The following is a 19373-nucleotide window of genomic DNA, read 5'->3' as shown; positions in this document are numbered from 1 at the left end:
TTACTGCCGCGATTTTAATACAGCAGTAATTTTGCATATTCAGTGATTACTGCACCCTGTGGCAGTTTTTTTGTGGAAACCCTGCATGCGGTCAGAAGCTCTACCACGCTGCTTTCTGCCCCAGACTGTCTGTCCTATGGCACGAGAGGGTGCTTAACAGTACCATCTACTGTATATTTAATGCTACAACAAGAGATAATAAGGCCCCGATGCTCAAAGGCAAAGGGAGGCACTAGAGGCTTTTTGCACCAGACTAGCAGCCGCGTTTGCCTGGACCTGTCAGACCTCTTCTTGAGTCATGCCCAGGCAAAATTCTTCCTCAGAACTGGAAACAGTTCCCTAATGCTCAGCGCTGACATCTGACATCGCTCCTAAAATTGCATGTCCTTAGCACTGAACATTAGGGAGCTGTTTTGTAGTGCTGATCTGGCGGTATTTCTCCAGCGCTGTTCAGAACAACACCAGAGTTTTGAGCATCTGCCTATAAGTGCAATGCCCTGGGCAAGACTTTGAAAACACTTGATGGAGTGATGCCTTCAGCACCCTGCATAAATGACTTCTCACTCAATGCTAAACACAATGCAATGGCCTGAAACACAACTCCCTTCCCTTCCCCCTGCCCCTGACACTCAGGCTGATTGCAGAGGTAGTATTTAATGTGACCCCATGACAGTCACATCCGAAATGACAGTAGTTTATCTCAACACCACATACCACTGATTTTAATCTGCACCAGAACTGCAAAGAAAATACAGTCTTTAAAAGTTTAATGATTAGAACGAATACAATCAGGATCCATCTTGGTCTGCTATTTATCTCATTCATGAGGAGAACTATGTATTTTAAGTTTTTTAAAAGCTTTCCTGCTTAGCCACACTTATTTTTTTTGAGCAAAGTAAATCTAGGGTGATATTGCACAGAGAAACAGAAGCCTAAAGAGGGATCACTTTTTTAAAGGACCATTAGTTATTCATGTAACGTTAACAGGCGTCTCCATTTCAGGTTGGTATTATCTTGCATTATTCTTCGTTATCCACTCTGCTATGGATGGGAGTGAAGGCACGACTCATCTACAAGCATCTTACACGCAAGCCTCCACAGCAGCAGGAAGGGGAAACACCCCAAGCAACACAGAGACCCATGCTAAGGTATGGCACCATCATCCACTCACAAGACAACATTGCTTTCAATGGATTTAGCGCGTGCTAGTGATTAGCGTTATATTAGTATGGGCATCTTATCATTTATAGGGGTGCTTTTACTAAGCTGCAGGAAAAAGGGTGCTGCAGTAGTGGCGGGAACCATTTTTCCTGCACGCAAGGGCCTTTTTAAAAAATTTCAGCTGGTAAAATGCCTCTCCTCCCCCCATAAAATGGCCACGCGGTAAGATAACTCTTACTGAGTGGCCATGCGGCAGGGAGCACTTACCGTCATCCACTGAAGTGGTGATAAGGGTGCCTGCGGTAACCAGGCAGCATGCGGCGATGCCTGATTACCACTGGGTTAGTGCCGTGCTACAGAAAAGTTTTTTCCAGAGTGTCAGAAATGGCACATTCTCCAACTGGAACTACCGCTGGTTGCCGCATTGGGCTGGTGGTAGTTCCAGATTAGCGAGCGGTAAGCCCGCATTGGACTTACTGCCACTTAGTAAAAGACTAGGCTGTCTGCTGCTGATCGGAACCTTCTCTGAGCTGCGGTCTGCCCCTTTCTGGTGTAACTTCCTGTTTCCACAAGGGTGGGCTGTGGCATAGAAAAAGGTTCCGGCCAACAGCAGACAGCCCATGCTGGGACTTTGTATGGAGAAAGAAACTTTTGAGGAACATGCAGGGGGTGGAGAGAAGAGCTGAATCTTTGGATGAAGAAGAGAGAAGAGAGAGGGGGAAATGTTGGCCTCAGGTGAAAGAGAGATGTTGGACCTGAGGGAGGGAGGGAGGAAGGTAAACATGTTGAACCTGGTTGAGGGGAAGGGAGCAGAGATGGTAGAGCTATAGAGAGAGATACAGAGATGGTGCTCCTGGGGGAGGGTGAAAGAGCAAGAAACGTTGGATCTTGGGGGGGGGGGGCAGAAAGATTTTGGATTTGGAGAGGGAGCGGGGAGACAAATGTTGGATCCAGGGGGGGGGGGGGGGGGCATGACCCTTTTTGCCCAGGGGCCAATGCTCAGAACCTGATGCCGGCACAAGAACTGATGATTGTTGGACCAGTGCCGGTGTTAATGTTCAGAGGGCTCTAGCGCAGGAAACAATTTGTGCGCCAAAGATTAGTGCAAATAGTATTTAAATGTAGTCAAACGGATGTTATTGAGGTCATTTCCTATTCCCTCCCCAATGCTCAGAGAACAGCACACAAAACCCGCTGAAAACCTACTTTGATGTGTTTGAAGAGAGGATTTCCCATGATTTTTTCTTTAAAATCTGTTGGTTTTTGTTTAATTTGGAAGCAGAAGGAAGCCCGTGCAAGCCCCTAAGCACTGTACTGAGAGACAAATGTGTGCAAGTCAGAGCAAACTCGAAAGTGGCAGAAGACATTGGCACCTGTTTTCTGTACTTAAATATAAGCTTTTCAAATGAAACAAAATTTGAAAAACATATTTAAAGGTGCAGAAGAACACACTGATATGTGCTTTGCTTCCGGGTTTTTCCTGGAGCGCGCGTACAAGAGCTCTGCTTACCGTGAAACTCTTGTGTGCATGAACCAGGCATGTTCTTCCTCCTTGCTTTCAGTCAAGCAGTGTGCATATAATTTGCATCTTTTACAGTTGAGAATTGGGGAGCTATTTTTCTCTGCTGGTCCTACGGTAATGGTCGGGCACTGTTCTGAGCATCGGCCCATCAGAGTCTTAAGCAGTCATCAGCTCTGCACCAGCACACAAAAATTCAGCCAGCTCCCAGTTATTGTTATGAGGCTGTAACTTCCATGAGTACGATCCTGTCCTTAAAGGAAAGGAAAATAAGCTAGAGCCTGAACTGACAGTGCTGCCCTGCTTCCCCTCCAGGGACTGTGTGTAAACAGGAAATCTTCTGTATCTGGATGGGACATGCTGCATAAACTGTTTATTTTTTCTGCCTTAAAAAAAAAACCCCTTCCCGTTCAGCGCCTCCATAATATTTATCTTGAATGTATTCAGAATGTTCTAATTGCCTTTTATTTTTCTTAACTCATGAGCCTGGAAAGAGGAGACCCTGGGGTCTTAATGATGACATTTTTGTGCAGCAGAAATTCAGCGTAATTCTCTTTTAATTAATGTCAAAGTTTAATCTGGGTTTGAGCTGAGAAATTGCTCTCCAAGCTCTCTAAACCAGGCCCACTTTGCGTAGGTTTACTACAGAGGTGCAGCCTGGCTTTTGCCGCTCTTGGTGTAATTTGAGGCAGCTGCAAAGTGCAGAATAGAACAGAATCTGTGCTGTAATACTAAAATGCACTATAGAAACATAGTAGATGATAGCAGGTAAAGACCTGTATGGTCCATCCAGTCTGCTAACAAGATAAATTCATAGCATATGATGTAATACTACATATGTATACTTGATCTTGATTTGTCCTTGCCATTTTCAGGGCATAAACTGTAGAAGTCTGCCCGGCACTATCCTTGTTCCCCAACTTCCAAAGTTGCCATCGAAGCTCCACTCCGACCATGATTGGGGCACAGACCCTAGAAGTCTGCCCAGCACTGGCTTTGTTCTGTAGCTACTGAAGCTGAATCTGTCCAGCCACGATCAGGGCACCATATATATATTTACAAGTTTAGGCACTTGCATTACTAGCCAATCAGACAGCAATAGGAGAAGGGTTCTAAGTCAGGCTGCAAATGAACCCATTGGGTCTTGGCCTTTATTCCTCTCCCCCCACCACTATATTAGGTGAATTTCTTCAAAAAGACAATAAATAAATCCTAATAAAATTGCCTTTCTGAGTTGTTTGTTTGCAACATAGTGTATCGGGGGGGGGGGGGGGAGGGGGGAATCAAAATTAGCAGGACTACTTCCTGTTTTTACTATCATACTCTATGCATGATTGTTTGTAAATTATAGTTTAAAACTTGTCAGTTACACAATCATACAGAAAAGTGTATGCTTAGTATTCTTTTCTGTTCCCTATTATTGAATTTAGTATTTAATACATGGCTCATAATGTCAGAGCTGCGGTGGTGGTGTCAGCTCACTTGAGATCCATCTCCATAGACATTTGCAGAGCTGCAATGAAGACTTCTGTCCACATATTCAACTCCTACTGTTGCTTAGAGGACTCTCAACATGACAGTAGGTTTGGCCAGACAGTCATCCAGAATTTATTTTGGGATTAGAATCCAACTCCATCCGTCCTATGCCCATTTCTTTCAGTTCCAAGCTACCTTAAAGTGTGTTGTTTTTTTTAATGACATAAAACAAGGCTTGGTTGAAGCCCAAAAAACCAGCATGGTTGGTTGTTGGAGCAGCTCTTGTATTATCCCCATTTTTTTTCAGTTAAAAGCAGTTTGTAGCTAGAGAGTCCTATCTGTGAGTGTTTTGGGTAGCCTGTTTGTCCTTGAAGAAAAGTTACTTACCTGTAGCAGGTGCATATCCTCACAAACCTTCCTATGTCTCCAAGCATTGTATTCTAATTAGCTTGTAATGGATGGTTTATTTACAGAAGCTTGATATATTGCAAGGGTCTAAGACTTCAATGCAATTTACAAAAGATCTGTGGGGGGGGGGGGGGGGGAGAAGAAGAAAATCAATCATGTGCTGGGAGCCTGTATGGTGAGCAGATGGGAAAGCAAGCATGAACACAAAGAGGAATCCTGTATAGAAGGCATGGAACCAAACAAGCTTAGCAGAAATTAGATGGCAGCACCAGTAACTGGGAAGCAAAGCCAGTGCTGGGCAGACTTCTACAGTCTGTGCCTTGATCGTGGCTGGACAGATTGAGCTTCAGCAACTGGAGAACAAGGCTAGTGCCAGGCAGACTCCTGTGGCCTGAAGAGTGGCAAGAACAAGTCGGAATCAGGTATACATATGTAGTATCACGTCATACCTTATACTATGAGTTTATCTTGGGCAGACTGGATGGACCATACAGGTCTGTATCTGCCGTCATCTACTATGTTACTAAGGGTTGGAATGCAGCGCTAGGAAATCTGAAGGCCCAAGTCTGCTGCAACTGAAAGAAAAGTTCTTTATCATCAGCAGTACAGCAGCACCCATGGAAAAACGGTTACCCCTGCAGAAACAATAATTCTTTGATGGATAGGTAGTGAGGGGCATATGGGGTATTAATAGGCAGTAAGAGATCCTTTTACTAAGCTTAGTGCATGCTAAATGCGATGAAGCCCATTTTATACATTTAGCACAAGCTCATTCGGTTAACGCGCACTAAGCTTTGGTAAAAGGACTCCTTAATTCCTTTAAGAGAGTGATATAGGCTAAAATGTGCTTGTTTTGGATTTAAAGCTATTTCTCTAAATATTTTTCAAAGAGCAGTAACTCGCATGACTATTCACTCATTCCAATTCTGACCTTGATTGCTACACACCATGTAACCAAAACCAGTTCCTCATATCTTATTGAAGTGTAGATATCATTAGCCTTCAGTTTAGTCAGCCCTCTGTTTATCCCAATGACTTTGTCCTATCCATCTTGTCCCTCTTATGGGCTAGATTCTGTATATGGTGCTCTAAAAATCGGCACAAAAAATACACCTAGGCGTATTCTATAAAGTACACCTAAAGTTAAGCATAGTTTATAGAATATGCCTAGTTCCCGTCCACATGATTAAATTTAAGACACAGGCATTTGCACCAAATAAAACTTGATGCAAATGCCTATGCATACGTTAGGCACATAGTGGGTGTATTCTGTAACAGCATGCATAGTTTTTAGAAACGCCAATGACCTGTCTATTCCAAGCCCAAGGCCGCACCCCCTTTTCCAATCTCCATCTTAGAAATTATGCAATCACTTTACAGAATACGCTTAAAAAGTTGTGCATGCAAATCTAATTAATGCCAAGTAGTGCCAATAATTGCTTGTTAAATGGCAATTATCAGAATTGATTGGCTTGTTAAGATAATTAAATTGCGCACACTAATCAGTATACAACCTGATTTGCATGTGCAAATTAGATTGTAAGCTCTGTCGAGCAGGGACTGTCTCTTCATGTTCAAGTGTACAGCGCTGCGTATGTCTAGTAGCGCTTTAGAAATGATAAGTAGTAGTAGTAGTAATTCAAGCCGCGCCATATAGAATCTGGGAGTTTGTCTCTACGGCACTTGTCCCATCATCATCCTTTTAAGAGGTTAGCATCAAATCTGTTATCTGAATGTTCTAATGGGTGGCTATTATGATGTTTTATTTGTATTGTGGTGACATCTTGAATATCATATCTATGCTATATGAATGTTCTTCCATGATGCCTATTATGGTATAATTTGAAATCTGCTGGCATTTATCATATTTCTATAGTACTGCTAGATGGGTACATTTCAGATACTGTATCATCTTCAAGTCTTTGCTTAAAGCCCACCTCTTCAGTGCTGCATTTGGCACCTAACTCTTACCTTTCAGGAACTCCAGACTGCCCAATTTGACTGCCCCTATCGGTCTGACTGCTCACGTGTCTTTTAGATTGCAAGCTCTTTGAGCAGGGATTGTCCTTCTATGTTAAATTGTACAGCGCTGCGTAACCCTAGTAGCGCTTTAGAAATGTTAAGTAGTAGTAGTAGTATGTTATTCCTATTACAAGGATAAGCTTGATATATCACATATAGGTCAATGACATCTTAGTAGTTTACATTACACATATTGAAATCTGGGTAAACAACAAGGCAAGGCATAGGGGAGACAGGAGTTTGAGTGGTGGATCAATAACAGTGGGTCACAATGTAGGGAAATTTACCAGAACGACATTTAAAAATGCTCAACAGAGCAGTGCAATACAGTAGGTGGTTAGTGAGGAATCAAAAAAAAAAAAAAATAGGATCAGCAGCAAAGAATAAAACAATGAAGGAAAAAAGCCATACCAATAAAGAAAAGATAAGAGAACATGGCCAAATCTCATTGAAGGAAAGTTTTTCAGAGTGACTTTAAATTTCTTAAGAGAAGGTACCAGTCTAATGTCTAGGAGAAAACTGTTCAAAAGAGTTGGGGGCAAACATGTTAAAGCAAGAGGTCCTAGGATGATACAAGCTGGTTATTCAGTTGAAAGGGTCAACTAAAAGATTTTGTTGGGAGCAGTGGAATGACCATAGCGGTGAGTAGGGTATTAAGAGGGTACAGAGAAGGGGAGATCAGAATAATAAACCTGAAACAAGACAGCAACGAACTTAAATGGAATTTGTAGGTAGTTGAATGGGGGCAATATGATCAGGATTATTCTTTCCTAGCCATAATTGAACAACTGAGTTCTGTATTAATTGAAGCCATCCTAACTGGGTTGAAGAGGAACCTGGTATAGAGAGTTACAGTAGCCCAATTTTATTATGACAAGAGCCAGTATCAAAATACACAGAAAAGGGAGAATAAACTGAGTGCAAGTGTTCCAGTGAGAAGAAGAATTTCTGAACAACAAATGATATGTGAGGGAGAAAGCTAAGATCTTTATGAACTGTGAATCCTAGAATCTTCAGAGCCCTTCAAGAGAAGTTAAGCATCTTTCTAATAGATGGGCTGGGGATGGGGAGATGGGGAGGGAATGAAGAGTGCCAGGTAAAGAATAAAGTTTCATATTTGTTTGCATTTAACTTTATTTAGGATAAGCCAACCTGAAATTGTATCTAGTTTACAGGACATAACATCAATAGAACCAGGAGAGAAAGAAAAAGAAATCAAGGGCATAGAGAAATTGAATGGAAAAATGATGGCTTACCAGATAATTTTCTTTCTTTTAACTGCAGCACATGGATCCAGGGACTTGTGGGTTGTGATTATCTACCAGCAGGTGGAGACAGACAGCACTGAATTGAACTCTGTTATAGGACTGTGTGCTGCTTAACAAAGCAAAAGGAATAATTAGGCAGAGCAGATCCCCTTCCTCACAGAGGTGAAACACGAACAGTGGAAACTTTAAACACTAAACAGCAGCAATAACCTTAAACAGAAATGAATAAACATTGAAAACAGAGCACTGAAAAAAGGGTGGGGTTCTGGATTCATCTGCTTTGGTTAAAGAAAAGAAAATTATCCGGTAAGCCATAATTTTTCCTTCCATAGAACCTGTAGCAGATGAATTCAAAGACTTTATGGGATGTAGCAAAGCAGTCCTTATGTAGGGTGGAAATCTGAAACTCACGCGAAGAGAACAGATAGGCCAGAAGCATCCCACCCTAGCCACAACATCCAAACGATAGTATACAATGAGGACCAAGTAGCCGCTCTACAGATTTCTTCGATGGAAAAAGCCTGAGATTCTGCCCATGAAGTCTCTATGGCCCTAGTAAAATGTCCTCAAAGAAAAGCTGGAAGTTGCTTGCCTGAAAGAAGGTAAACAGAGGCAATAGCCTCCTTAATCCAACGAGCAATAGTGGCCTTGGACGCCGCATTACCCTGATTTGGGCCCGAGAGAAGAACAAAAAGATGATCAGATTGGCAAAACTCATTGGTTGCTTACAAATATTGAAGAAGCACTCTGCAAATATGAAGGCAATGCAGCAAGTGAAAATCGTTCTTGAAATCCTCTTCCTTAAAGGAGGGAAGAAAATGGGCTGTTAAGATGAAAAGCCAAAAATCACCTTAGGAAGGAAGGAAGGAAGGAACTGTATGGATTGTCACCCCTGAATCAGAGATGATGGAACAGATCTCTGCATGATAATGCCAATAACTCAGGAACTCTGCAAGCCAAGGAAATAGCCACCAGAAAAACAGACTTGAGAGTAGAGTAAGATATTTCAAAGTAGCCTTCTTCAGGGGTTCAAAGGGAGCCTTCTGCAGAGACCGCAACACTAAGTTAAAGTTCAACTGGGACAAGAAAGGCAAAGAGGGGGCCTGAGATGATTAGCTTATTTTAAGAAATGAACTACATCTAGATGAGAAGTGAGAGAGGAATTTAGAATCTGACCCCTATAATAGGCAAGAGCCACTACTTGTACTCTAAGAGAGTTGTAAGCGAGTCCTTTTTTAAGACCAAGCTGTAAGAAGGCCAAAATGTTTGGCAAGGAAACCTGAAATGGAGACTATACTTGAGTACCAAACTTCAAAAACCTCACCAGATTTGAGAATATATGTGGTCGAGGTAGAACGCTTCCTTGAATGATGTAAAGTTGCAAAGACATCTTCAGTATACCCTTTCTTTCTCAACTTTGACATCTCAAGGGATCCTCCTTTTGAATGGGACCCTGACGGAGGAGCCCCTGAGAGGAAGACAAAATGGTTTGTCTACCAGAAGATGAGCCAAATCCTCATACTTCAGCCAATCTGGAGCAATCAGAATGACCAATCCCAGATGATGAAGGACTCTATGAAGAACCCTGCCTGTCAGGGACCACGGTGGAAATACATAAAGAAGAGCTGACTCTGGCTAAGGTTGAAGAAGAGCATCCAGGCCTTCTGAACTGAGCTTCCTTCTTCTGCTGAAGAATCTGGACACTTTGACATTTTAGATTTAGATTTATTATTGATAACCTGCCCTTACCCAGGGCAAGGTACAATATACATACATAAAATACATAAAACATACAACTCAAAACATACTGAAGAAATCACATTTTGACTTACTTCATAGTTCATAAACGATAATCAATATGTCCAAAGTTTTATCCTTATACAACAAATGCAGAAAAGGCCAAGCACAACAAAAGTGCCTTTAATTGACGTTCTTGAGCTCTATCAGTGGAATGCCACACTTCTGAGTTATCAGCTGGAAAGCACTCGGTGATAGCTCTCATTCTGCTGGTTCTAGGGAGTTCCTGCTGTATATTGAGCGTGCCCGCTATGTGGGTGGCTGAAACCTGCTGTAAATTCTTCTCCACCCAGATAAAGAGGAGACAAGCTTCCATCACCAGAAGAAGACTGCTAGTGCCACATGCCACTCTACCTATTGATGTAAGCCACTGCTGTCATGTTGTCCAAGAGTTGAGTCACTTTGATTTCCAATAAACACTGTTTTACTCAAGATCATTTGCGGTCCTGTCTCTGGAAACCCTGGTTTTTATTCCCACTCTCCTCCTTTTCTCATGTTGTCCAAGAGAACATGAACCAGTTTGCCCTCCAGAATAGATGGAAAGGCCTTTCCTCATATGGGAGCAATTCCATCCTCTCATTTTTGGTTGCTCTTCTTTGAACCTTTTCTAATTCCACTGTATCTTTTTTGAGATACGGTTTGAACACAGTACTCAAGGTGAGGTTGCATCATGGAGCGATACAGAGGCATTATAATATTTTTGGTCTTATTTTGCATCCCTCTCCTAACAATTCCTAGAATCCTGTTTGCTTTTTTGGCTGCACACTGGCCAGAAGATTTCAGCGTTTTGTCTACAATGACACCTAGGTCTTTTCCTTGAGTGCTGACTCCTAAAGTGGACCTTAGCATTAGATAACTATGATTCAGATTGTCTACATTAAATTTCATCTGTCATTTGGATGTCCAGTCTTCCAGTTTCCTAAGGTCTTCCTGCAATTTTTCACAATCAGCATGCGTTTTGACAGCTTTGAATAGTTTCGTGTTACCTGCAAATTTAACCACCTCACTTGTCGTTCCATTTTCCAGATCATTTTTAAATATGTTAAATATCACCGGTCCCAGTACAGATCCCTGCAGCACCCTCTTCCATTGAGAAAAATGGCCATTTAACCCTACCTTCTGTTTTCTGTTCAATAATCAATTCTTAATCCTCAGAAGGGCATTGCTTCTTATCCCACGACTCCTTTATTTTCTCAGGAATCTCTCAAACTTTCTGAAAATCTAGACACACTACATCAACCGGCTCACCTTTAATCGACATGTTTATTCATGCCTTCAAAGAAAGGAAGCAAATTGGTGAGGCAAGACCTCCCTTAGCTGAATCCATGCTGACTCTGTCCCATTAAACCATGTTTGTCTATGTGTTCCATAATTTGCCTGGCACTGACATCAGGCGTACTGGTCTGTAATTTCCTGGATCACCCCTGAAACCCTTTTTTAAAAAATCAGCATAACATTGGCCACCCTCCAGTCTTCAGGTAGTATGGACGATTTTAACGACAGATTACAGATCACTAAAAGTAGATCAACAATTTCATGTTGAGTTCTTTCAGTACCCTGGGGTGTATACCATCTGGTCCTGGTGATTTATCACTCTTTAACTTGTCAATTTGGCTCAGTACATCTTCCAAGTTCATTGAGATTTCTGTCAGTTCTTCCACATCACCCTTGAAAACAATTTTCCAGGATAAGTAGAGCTCTTACATCTTCTTCCGTAAAGACCCTTTTGCTCCTTCCTGACATAATGGTCCCACAGATTCTCTCTCTGGCTTCTGATATACTTGAAAAGGTTGTTACTATGAGTTTTCATTTCTGCAGCAAGTTTTTCTTCATATTCTTTTTTAGTCTTCTTTATCAATGCTTTGCATCTGGCTTGACAGCAGTGGCGTACCAAGGGGGGGGGGGCGGTGGGGGCGGTCCGCCCCGGGTGCCAGTGGGTGGGGGGTGCTCCGCTCCCACCGCCTCCCGTGGCCGTTCCCGCGGTGCCGCACATTTAAAAAACCGGCGAAGCAGCGTCGCAGGCAGCGCCTCGTGCCCTGCTTGTAAAAAAAAAAAATCAAATCTCCTTCCCCTCCTTCTCCTCCTCGTCTTGACGTCTTGACGTCTTGACGTCGACTCGGGCCTTCCAATCAATTGGAAGGCCCGAGTCGACGTCAAGACGTCAAGACGAGGAGAAGGAAGGAGATTTGATTTTTTTTTACAAGCAGGGCACGAGGCGCTGCCTGCAACGCTGCTTCGCCGGTTTTAACGGGATTGAGGTGGGGAAGGAGAGAGGCGAAAGGGACTCGGGTGGGGGTGTTCAGAGGGGAGAAGGGGACTTGGGTGGGGGTCTCAGACAGGGGAGGGGAGAAGGGGACTGGGGTGGGGATCTCAGAGGGGAGAAGGGGAGGGGAGAAGGGGACTGGGGTGGGGGTGTTCAGAGGGGAGAAGGGGACTGGGGTGGGGGTCTCAGAGGGGAAAAGGGGAGGGGAGAAGGAGACTGGGGTGGGGATCTCAGAGGGGAGAAGGGAAGGGGAGGGGAGAAGGGGACTGGGATGGGGTGTTCAGAGGAGAGAAGGGGACTGGGGTGGGGGTCTCAGACAGGAGAAGGGGAGGGGAGAAGGGGACTAGAGTGGGGGTGTTCAGAGGGGAGAAGGGGGCTGGAACTGGGGGCTGAAAAAAGGGGCAGAGAGAGAGAGGGGACATATCCTAGATGGAAGGGGGAGCGAGAGGGAGGGCAGACCCTGGATGGATGGGAGAGGGAGGGCAAATGGTGGATTGAAGGGGCAGAGAGAAAGGGCAGGCAGTGGATGGAAGGGACGGCAGAGAGGGCAGACACTGGATGGCAGAGAGAGAGAGAGAGAGAGTGAAGACAGATGCTGGATGGAAGGAAGACGGTGAAAAGAAGATGAGGAAAGCAGAAACCAGAGACAACAAACTGTAAATAAAATATATTTTTTTTATTTTTTTTTGCTTTAGGATAAAGTATTGTAGATGTGTTAAATGTTTATAATAGAACATGTAAATAAGGTAATCTTTTTATTGGACTAATTTTAATACATTTTGACTAACTTTCGGAGAACAAAACCCCCTTCCTCAGGTCAGGATAGGATACTGTAACAGCACTATACTGTACTGACCCGAGGACGGAGGTTTTGGCCTCTGAAAGCTAAATGTATTAGTCCAATAAAATGGTATTATTTTACTTTCTATATTTGTTTTATTTCTATTTGTTAATTTGTAAAGTGGTGATTGGTACTTGTTAGGGTTTTTTTTCAAATTTACATCTGCTGTCTTTATATTTTGCACAGTACTAGGGGACAGTTTCTGTTTCTGTGGTGTTGCATTGTATGCAGAGTCTGGCATTGGGGGTTCAGTTTAATTTTTGTCTAAATAGAAAGTTTATGATTACTTATTCTATAGTGGATTAGGGTGTATCTGTGTTTGTGAAAAAGACATGGCTTTCAGTTGGCATTGACTGTGCAGTATCTACGATCTGTACTATTCTGTCTGGTTTCGTTTTACAATAGGTGAATTGATGTTCTAGTGCTCACTGTAGTGTTTAAGATGCTTTCCTTTTCCTTGTGTGACTCGTAGAAATGACTGCTTATGGTATGGTAGAATTGCTCTATAGGTCCTGAGTGTTTTGTATTCTCGGCATGCCTAGTACTGGATTTGAGGGGGGAGGGGTGTTAAAAAATGACCGGCCCCGGGTGTCAACTACCCTAGGTACGCCACTGCTTGACAGTGCTTATGTTGCTTCTTCATTTGGATCCTTTTTCCATTTTTTGAAGGATATTCTTTCAGTTCTAATAGCCCTTTTCACCTCACCTTTTAGCCATGCTGGCTGTCATTTGCTCTTTTTTCCACCTTTGTTAATACATGGAATACATCTAGTCTGGGCTTCCAAAATGGTATTTTTAAACAATGTCCATGCCTGGTTTAAAGTCCTAACCGTTGTGGCCGATCCTTTCAGCTTCTTTTAAACCATTTTCCTCATGTTGTCATAGTCACTGTTTCAAAAATTAAATGCTGCTACAGTAGATTTCCTTAGTAACTTCACTCCAGATATCAGTGGAGGAGTGATCTATTGGCTAGTGCAGCAGGCTTTGATCCTGGTAACCTGTGTTCAATTCCCACTGCAGCTCCTTGTGATCTGGGCAAGTCAATCCTCCATTGCCCCAGGTACAAACACTTAGATTGTAAGCCCTCTAGGGACAGAGAAAGTACCTGCTTATAATGTGTACCGTGCTGCATTAATCTAGTAGCGCTATAGAAATGATTAGTAGTATATCAGCTCAAATTTGATCATGTTATGACTACTGTTTCCCAGTGGATCCAACACTGTTACCTCTCATACTATGCCCCACATTCCACTAAGGATTAGATCCAAAATAGCTCCCCCTTTCATTGGTTCCCGGATCAGTTGCTCCAAGAAGCAGTCATTTATTACATCTAGAAATTTTACTTCCCTAGCACTCCCTGATGAAACATTCATCCAGTGAGTATTAGGATAATTGAAATCACCCATTATTATATTGTTGCCCAATTTGTCAGCTTTCCTAATTTCTGTAAATATTTGTTCATCTATCTGTTTATATTTCAATTTATTTATTGAAATTTTAAATTCCACAAGCCAAATACACTTGTTAAGAAATACAGAGAGAAACAAATTACAGGACATTACAAATGCAAATTACCGGACTTTACAATCAATCCGGAACAAAATTATATACTCTTCCTTAGACCTCTAATTAGACAATAGAGGGAGGCGTAAGGCATACTAGGAGAAATTTCACCACCATATTTAAATAAATCGACATAGCCTGATTACCACTTAATATTCTTTTAACTGATTGTTGTTGTTTCACTAGAACGGCTATTTAGCTTTTTCATGTACAAGAAAACCTGTAACTGAGAGGGTTCTAGAAAAAACATACTTATTCCCTTGATAGGTTATTCTACATTTATAGGGGTATGCCAACATAAATGTAGCCCCAATACCTCTTGTTTCATTTCGTAGGATTAGGAATTTTTTTCTCTGTTCCTGTGTTGACTTAGCAACGTCTGGGTAAATCCATATTTTCTGACCATGAAACAGTTTTGAAGAATTTTTGAAGTATAATTTCAACACATGATTCAAATCTTGTTCAAAAACAAATTGAGCAATCAAAGTTCCACGGGAAGTTATTTCCTCTAGCAGTCAGATTTTGAGGTTCCTGTGATTCTCTTTGACCATTTGTTACTGGCATTATATCCGGATCCCTTTTTTGAGGTATATGATAAACCTTATTACAAGGAGGTATATTTGAAGACGGAATCTGTAAAATTTCTTGTAAGTACATTTTAAATAGATCATTTGAATTTATTAAAGATGATTTTGGAAAGTTCAGGATTCTCAAATTTAATCTTCTATTATGGTTTTCCATTTGCTCAATTTTACGATGGATTTTAAATTTATCTTCTATCAAAGCTCCAACTGAGGATTTAATATCATTAATTTCCGTTTTGGATTGCTGAGCTTGATTAGCAAGATCTGTTTTCACTTTCTCCATTGAGGCATCTATATTCTCTATTTTACTCACTATTTGATGGACTTCATTTGTGGACTTTATTACCGTCACAGTCAGGTCTTGGACAGCCTTCCAAACAGCCGTTAAAGTTATTTCTCCTTGCGTTTTTCCGGACAACAAGTCTTCCCGGACCTTCCCCAGAGGTGGTCTGCCGAGTGGGAACCAGCCTGCAGCGCCTTCCGCATCAAGCGAGTTCCCATCATCCCTGGTTTTGGCGGGGCAAGGAGGAGAGTTCAGTTCCGGCGGGGAGAGGGACACCTCCAGTCCAGAGAGCCCCCGACGCTCCTTCGTCGGGACTCTGCAATAGACTCGCCAAACCAATCTCTTGTGGTAAGCTCTGTATGAATCGATCCAGGGTTTGCTGTGTCGGGGAGGACGTTATAGCCGACGGCAGCTGGCTTTTAGACGTCCCTTTTCTTTTAGTATGCAGCATAGTTGAGGAAAACAGGTAGCAGCGTTCCTGGATACTTCACAACAGAGTTCAGGCCGCCATCTTGACAAGCCCCTCCCCCCTTAAGACCACTTTTAACCTCATCTATCTGTTTATTCTGTCCTTGCAGATGGTAGTACAGCCCTACCAGTATACTCTTTCCCTTCACACCTGGAATTTCTGTCCATAAAGATTCCACACTGCTGTTTCATGTTGAATGTTAATGTGTTTGACTCAATTTCCTCTTTCACATATAGCACAACTCCTCCTCTAATTTGATCTACTCTATCATTGCGATATAATTTGTATCCTGTATACTATAATGCCTCTGTATCACTCCATGGTGCGACTGCACCTTGAGTAGTGAATTCAGTTCTGGTCACCATATGTCAAAAAAGATATAGTGGAATTAGAAAAGGTTCAAAGCAGAGCAACCAAAATGATAAAGGGGATGGAATTCCTCTCATATGAAGAAAGGCTAAAAAGGTTAGGGCTCTTCAGCTTGGAAAAGAGACAAATGAGGGGAGATATGATTGAGGTTTTATAAAATCCTGAGTGGTGTAGAATGAGTAGAATTAAATCAGTTTTTTACTTGTTCCAGAAATACAAATAGAAGGGGTTGCCTATGCTGCTATCAGGGTAACTTGAATCAGAGAAGTGATTATATATTCGTTCTCAATATAACCTTGTATTTCTTTCTCTACCGGACTTGGCGAACACCTTTATGGTCTTATGTAAGCCACATTGAGCCTGTAAATTGGTAGGAAAATGTGGGATATAAATGTAACAAATAAATTTTTAAAAAAATATATATGCAGATTTGCCTGTATATATATATATATATATAAGCAGGCAAATCTACATGAAGTACCTCTTCCCCTCCCCCCACACTTTTTTTTTAACTCAGTGAGAAGGGAGAAATGAGGAGTGGATGGGGGTGGGAGGAACCTGGCACCACTAGGTGTACCTCCTAAAGCAGACATCGCTTATCCTAAGCACCCCCAAGTGCTCCTAAACCAGGAAACCCAGAACAGGAGCTATAGCACAGATGAAACAAGGAGCTTGCAACAGACCATCCACTACCTGCTGTAGATAGAGATATACTTACTGACTGACCAAGGAGCATACCATCCTATGAGAATTCAGTTCAGTGCTCTCTATCTCCACCTGCTGGTAGAAGGTCACAAACCACAATTCTCTGGATTCATCTGCTGCAAGTGCTAAGGAAATTGTCCGCGTAGATGAAAAACGTGAAGCCTAGGGTAGTGGCTCCCAAACCTGTCCTGGGTTTTCCCCAGGCAGTCAGGTTTTCAGGATATCCACAATAAATATTCATGAGAGAGATTTTCATGCATTCTCTCTCATGAATATTCACTGTGGCTATCGTGAAAACGTGACTGGCTGGGGAGCCCTCGGGACAGGTTTGGGGACCACTAGTCTAGGGTTTGGAGAAGCAGGGAAAGAGGATAAAGACAAATATTAAAAAGTATAGGGGCTAAGATGGAACCCTAAGGACTGCCCAAAGAGCTTCTGGGATCATGAGACTCAAACATTCTTTTTTTCAAGGTAAGCTCTAAACCTAGACAAGGCAATGCTACAGATTTGGAAATCAGTAAGATGCTGTAGAAGAATGATGTGATTAACCAGATCAAATGCAGAGGATAAATCAGAGAAATGAGCAGGACATCTTTCTAGAATCAAGATTTAGCTTGATACAGTCGATGAAACTAAGCATTCTGTGGAATGATGAGCATGGAAACCTGTTTGTCTAGAGTGAAGGACATTTTTCCCCCAATGAAATCACTTAGTTGGGCAGCAATCAGTTTTGCAGTGATTTTCACCACAAAAGGAAAGGTGGAGAAGGGGCTCTAATTAGAGATGGAGGAAAGTCAGATTTAGAGTCTCTCAGGCAAGGATGAATGACTATTTATTTCTAGTCATCAGCCATTGTAAGAGTGGAAGAGATTATGGAGACAAGGTGCAGCAAAAAGGGCTCAATGATTAGGTTAAGGCAAGCAGAAGATCAGTAAAAGAAGAGGTGGATTTCATTGAACCTATTGTTTTGGAAAGGGCGAGTTTAGCAAGGGAATTGAAATTGCTCTTATATTTTGTGGTGCAATAATCAGAGAAAAAGCATGCATATCCTTTTCTGTGATTAATATGGCAAATCTGAAATTACAAGCAATGTCATTCTCTACTCCATCATGCATCTTTAGTGCACACAAACTAGGTGTTCGCATGCAAACAGCAATGTTTACACAGGTACTTGCATTTGTGAAGCTTAGAGCCACACTATAAGGGACGGTCATTGTTTTGTCCAGTCTCAACTGTTTTATCAGTTTAATTATTGGAAGTGGAGTAAATCTGTTCCTCTTTGTTACAGGTTTTACCTTATTGCTGGAGGTATACCTCTTATCATCTGTGGCATCACTGCAGCTGTCAACATGAACAATCACAGAGACAGTAACCCTTAGTAAGTATGTCTACAGCTGCCGGTTACATCGCCGCTGATGACGGGCAAAAGCTATGGTGACTTTAGGTCTTTCATACAGTTCATGTTCTTATAACAGAGGAAATTTTTCAAAGCCTAATGGTTAGAGCAGCAGGCTGAGTACCAGGGGTGCCCAGTTCAAATCCCACTGCTGCTCCTTGTGATCTCACGCAAGTCATTTAACCTCTATGGCCTCAGGTAAAAGCTTGGGTTTTAAGCCCTCCAAGGACAGAAAATGACCTACTGTACCAGAATGTACACCACTTCAATACCTTTAGGGCTTGCATACATAGATAAATTAAAAATTAAAATATCTGAAAATTAGCCTCAATCAATCCAGTTACAAGACAGCAGGATAGTCACAGTAGACATAATTTAAGCTGTATTTATGAGAAACCTTTGGAGGGGGGTGGGGGGTTTAAATGAATGGAATCAGAAAGTAATATGTACAGATTGCATGTTCAAATGTATATCTTATTTTTAGAGCTGCAAGTTAACCACAGTTAACTCTGTGATTATTGCATTAATTATTAACCACGATTAATATAATTATTCACACTGCAGCATCTTGTCTCCTCCAAACATCTGTTCTGCTCTTTCCCACTCCAAACCCCTATCCTCGGCACGATCTGGCATCTTTTCTGCTCCCCACTAGCGATTCAACATCACCCCCCCCCCCCTTGCACGCTGGTCTACCTTGAAGGTGGTCTGTTGGTCCCCAGCAGAGGCTAAAATGCACATATGTTGCCTGTGACCCATCCCACCCATGCAGAAAACAGGAAGTGATGTCAGAGAATGTGGGCTGGGCCAGAGAGAAAGCTTCAGAGCAGGCCGCAGGCAGCATATGTGCATTGCTGCCACTTCCAAGGACCAACAGAAGACCACCTTTAAGGTAAACTGGTAGAGGGAGATTGAGAGGGATAGCAGATGCTGAACCCCAGGTGGGGGAGAAGAGCGAGCTGCAGACTCATGAACCTATGGCTAAGGCAGTGAGCTCCAGCAGCCATGAGAAGAGCTTGGTGCTGCTCACCACCCAGTTTGTGTTGCTGCTCATGAAGCAGTGGCGTATCCAGACCTATCATTTTGGGTGAGCCCATAGTTAGGGCGGCTGAGCCTTCCAAAACTTTCTTTGTCCTGCCTCTCTCTCCCTCTCCTCTGACCCTGGATCCAACATTAGTCCCTCTGGTCTATCTCAGCATCCTTGCCAATGCATCAAGGATGCACCTTCATTGCCTGCACTGGCCTTGCA

General features: G+C 42.4%; 1 protein-coding gene across 1 annotated transcript in view; it reads left to right on the top strand.

The window, feature by feature from the left end:
* ADGRA2 (adhesion G protein-coupled receptor A2) overlaps positions 1-19373 on the top strand; it is a 312169-nt gene that overhangs the window by 287845 nt on the left and 4951 nt on the right. The window contains exons 17-18 of the mRNA XM_030201956.1: positions 1003-1148; positions 18017-18106. Of these exons, the coding sequence (XP_030057816.1) occupies positions 1003-1148; positions 18017-18106 (236 nt within the window). The remainder of the gene's footprint in view (positions 1-1002; positions 1149-18016; positions 18107-19373) is intronic.

Source organism: Microcaecilia unicolor, chromosome 4 (assembly GCF_901765095.1).
Source record: "Microcaecilia unicolor chromosome 4, aMicUni1.1, whole genome shotgun sequence".
NCBI classification, from domain to species: Eukaryota; Metazoa; Chordata; class Amphibia; order Gymnophiona; family Siphonopidae; genus Microcaecilia; species Microcaecilia unicolor.
The sequence above is the reverse complement of the archived record's forward strand: the minus strand, read 5'-3'. Positions and strand labels throughout refer to the sequence as shown.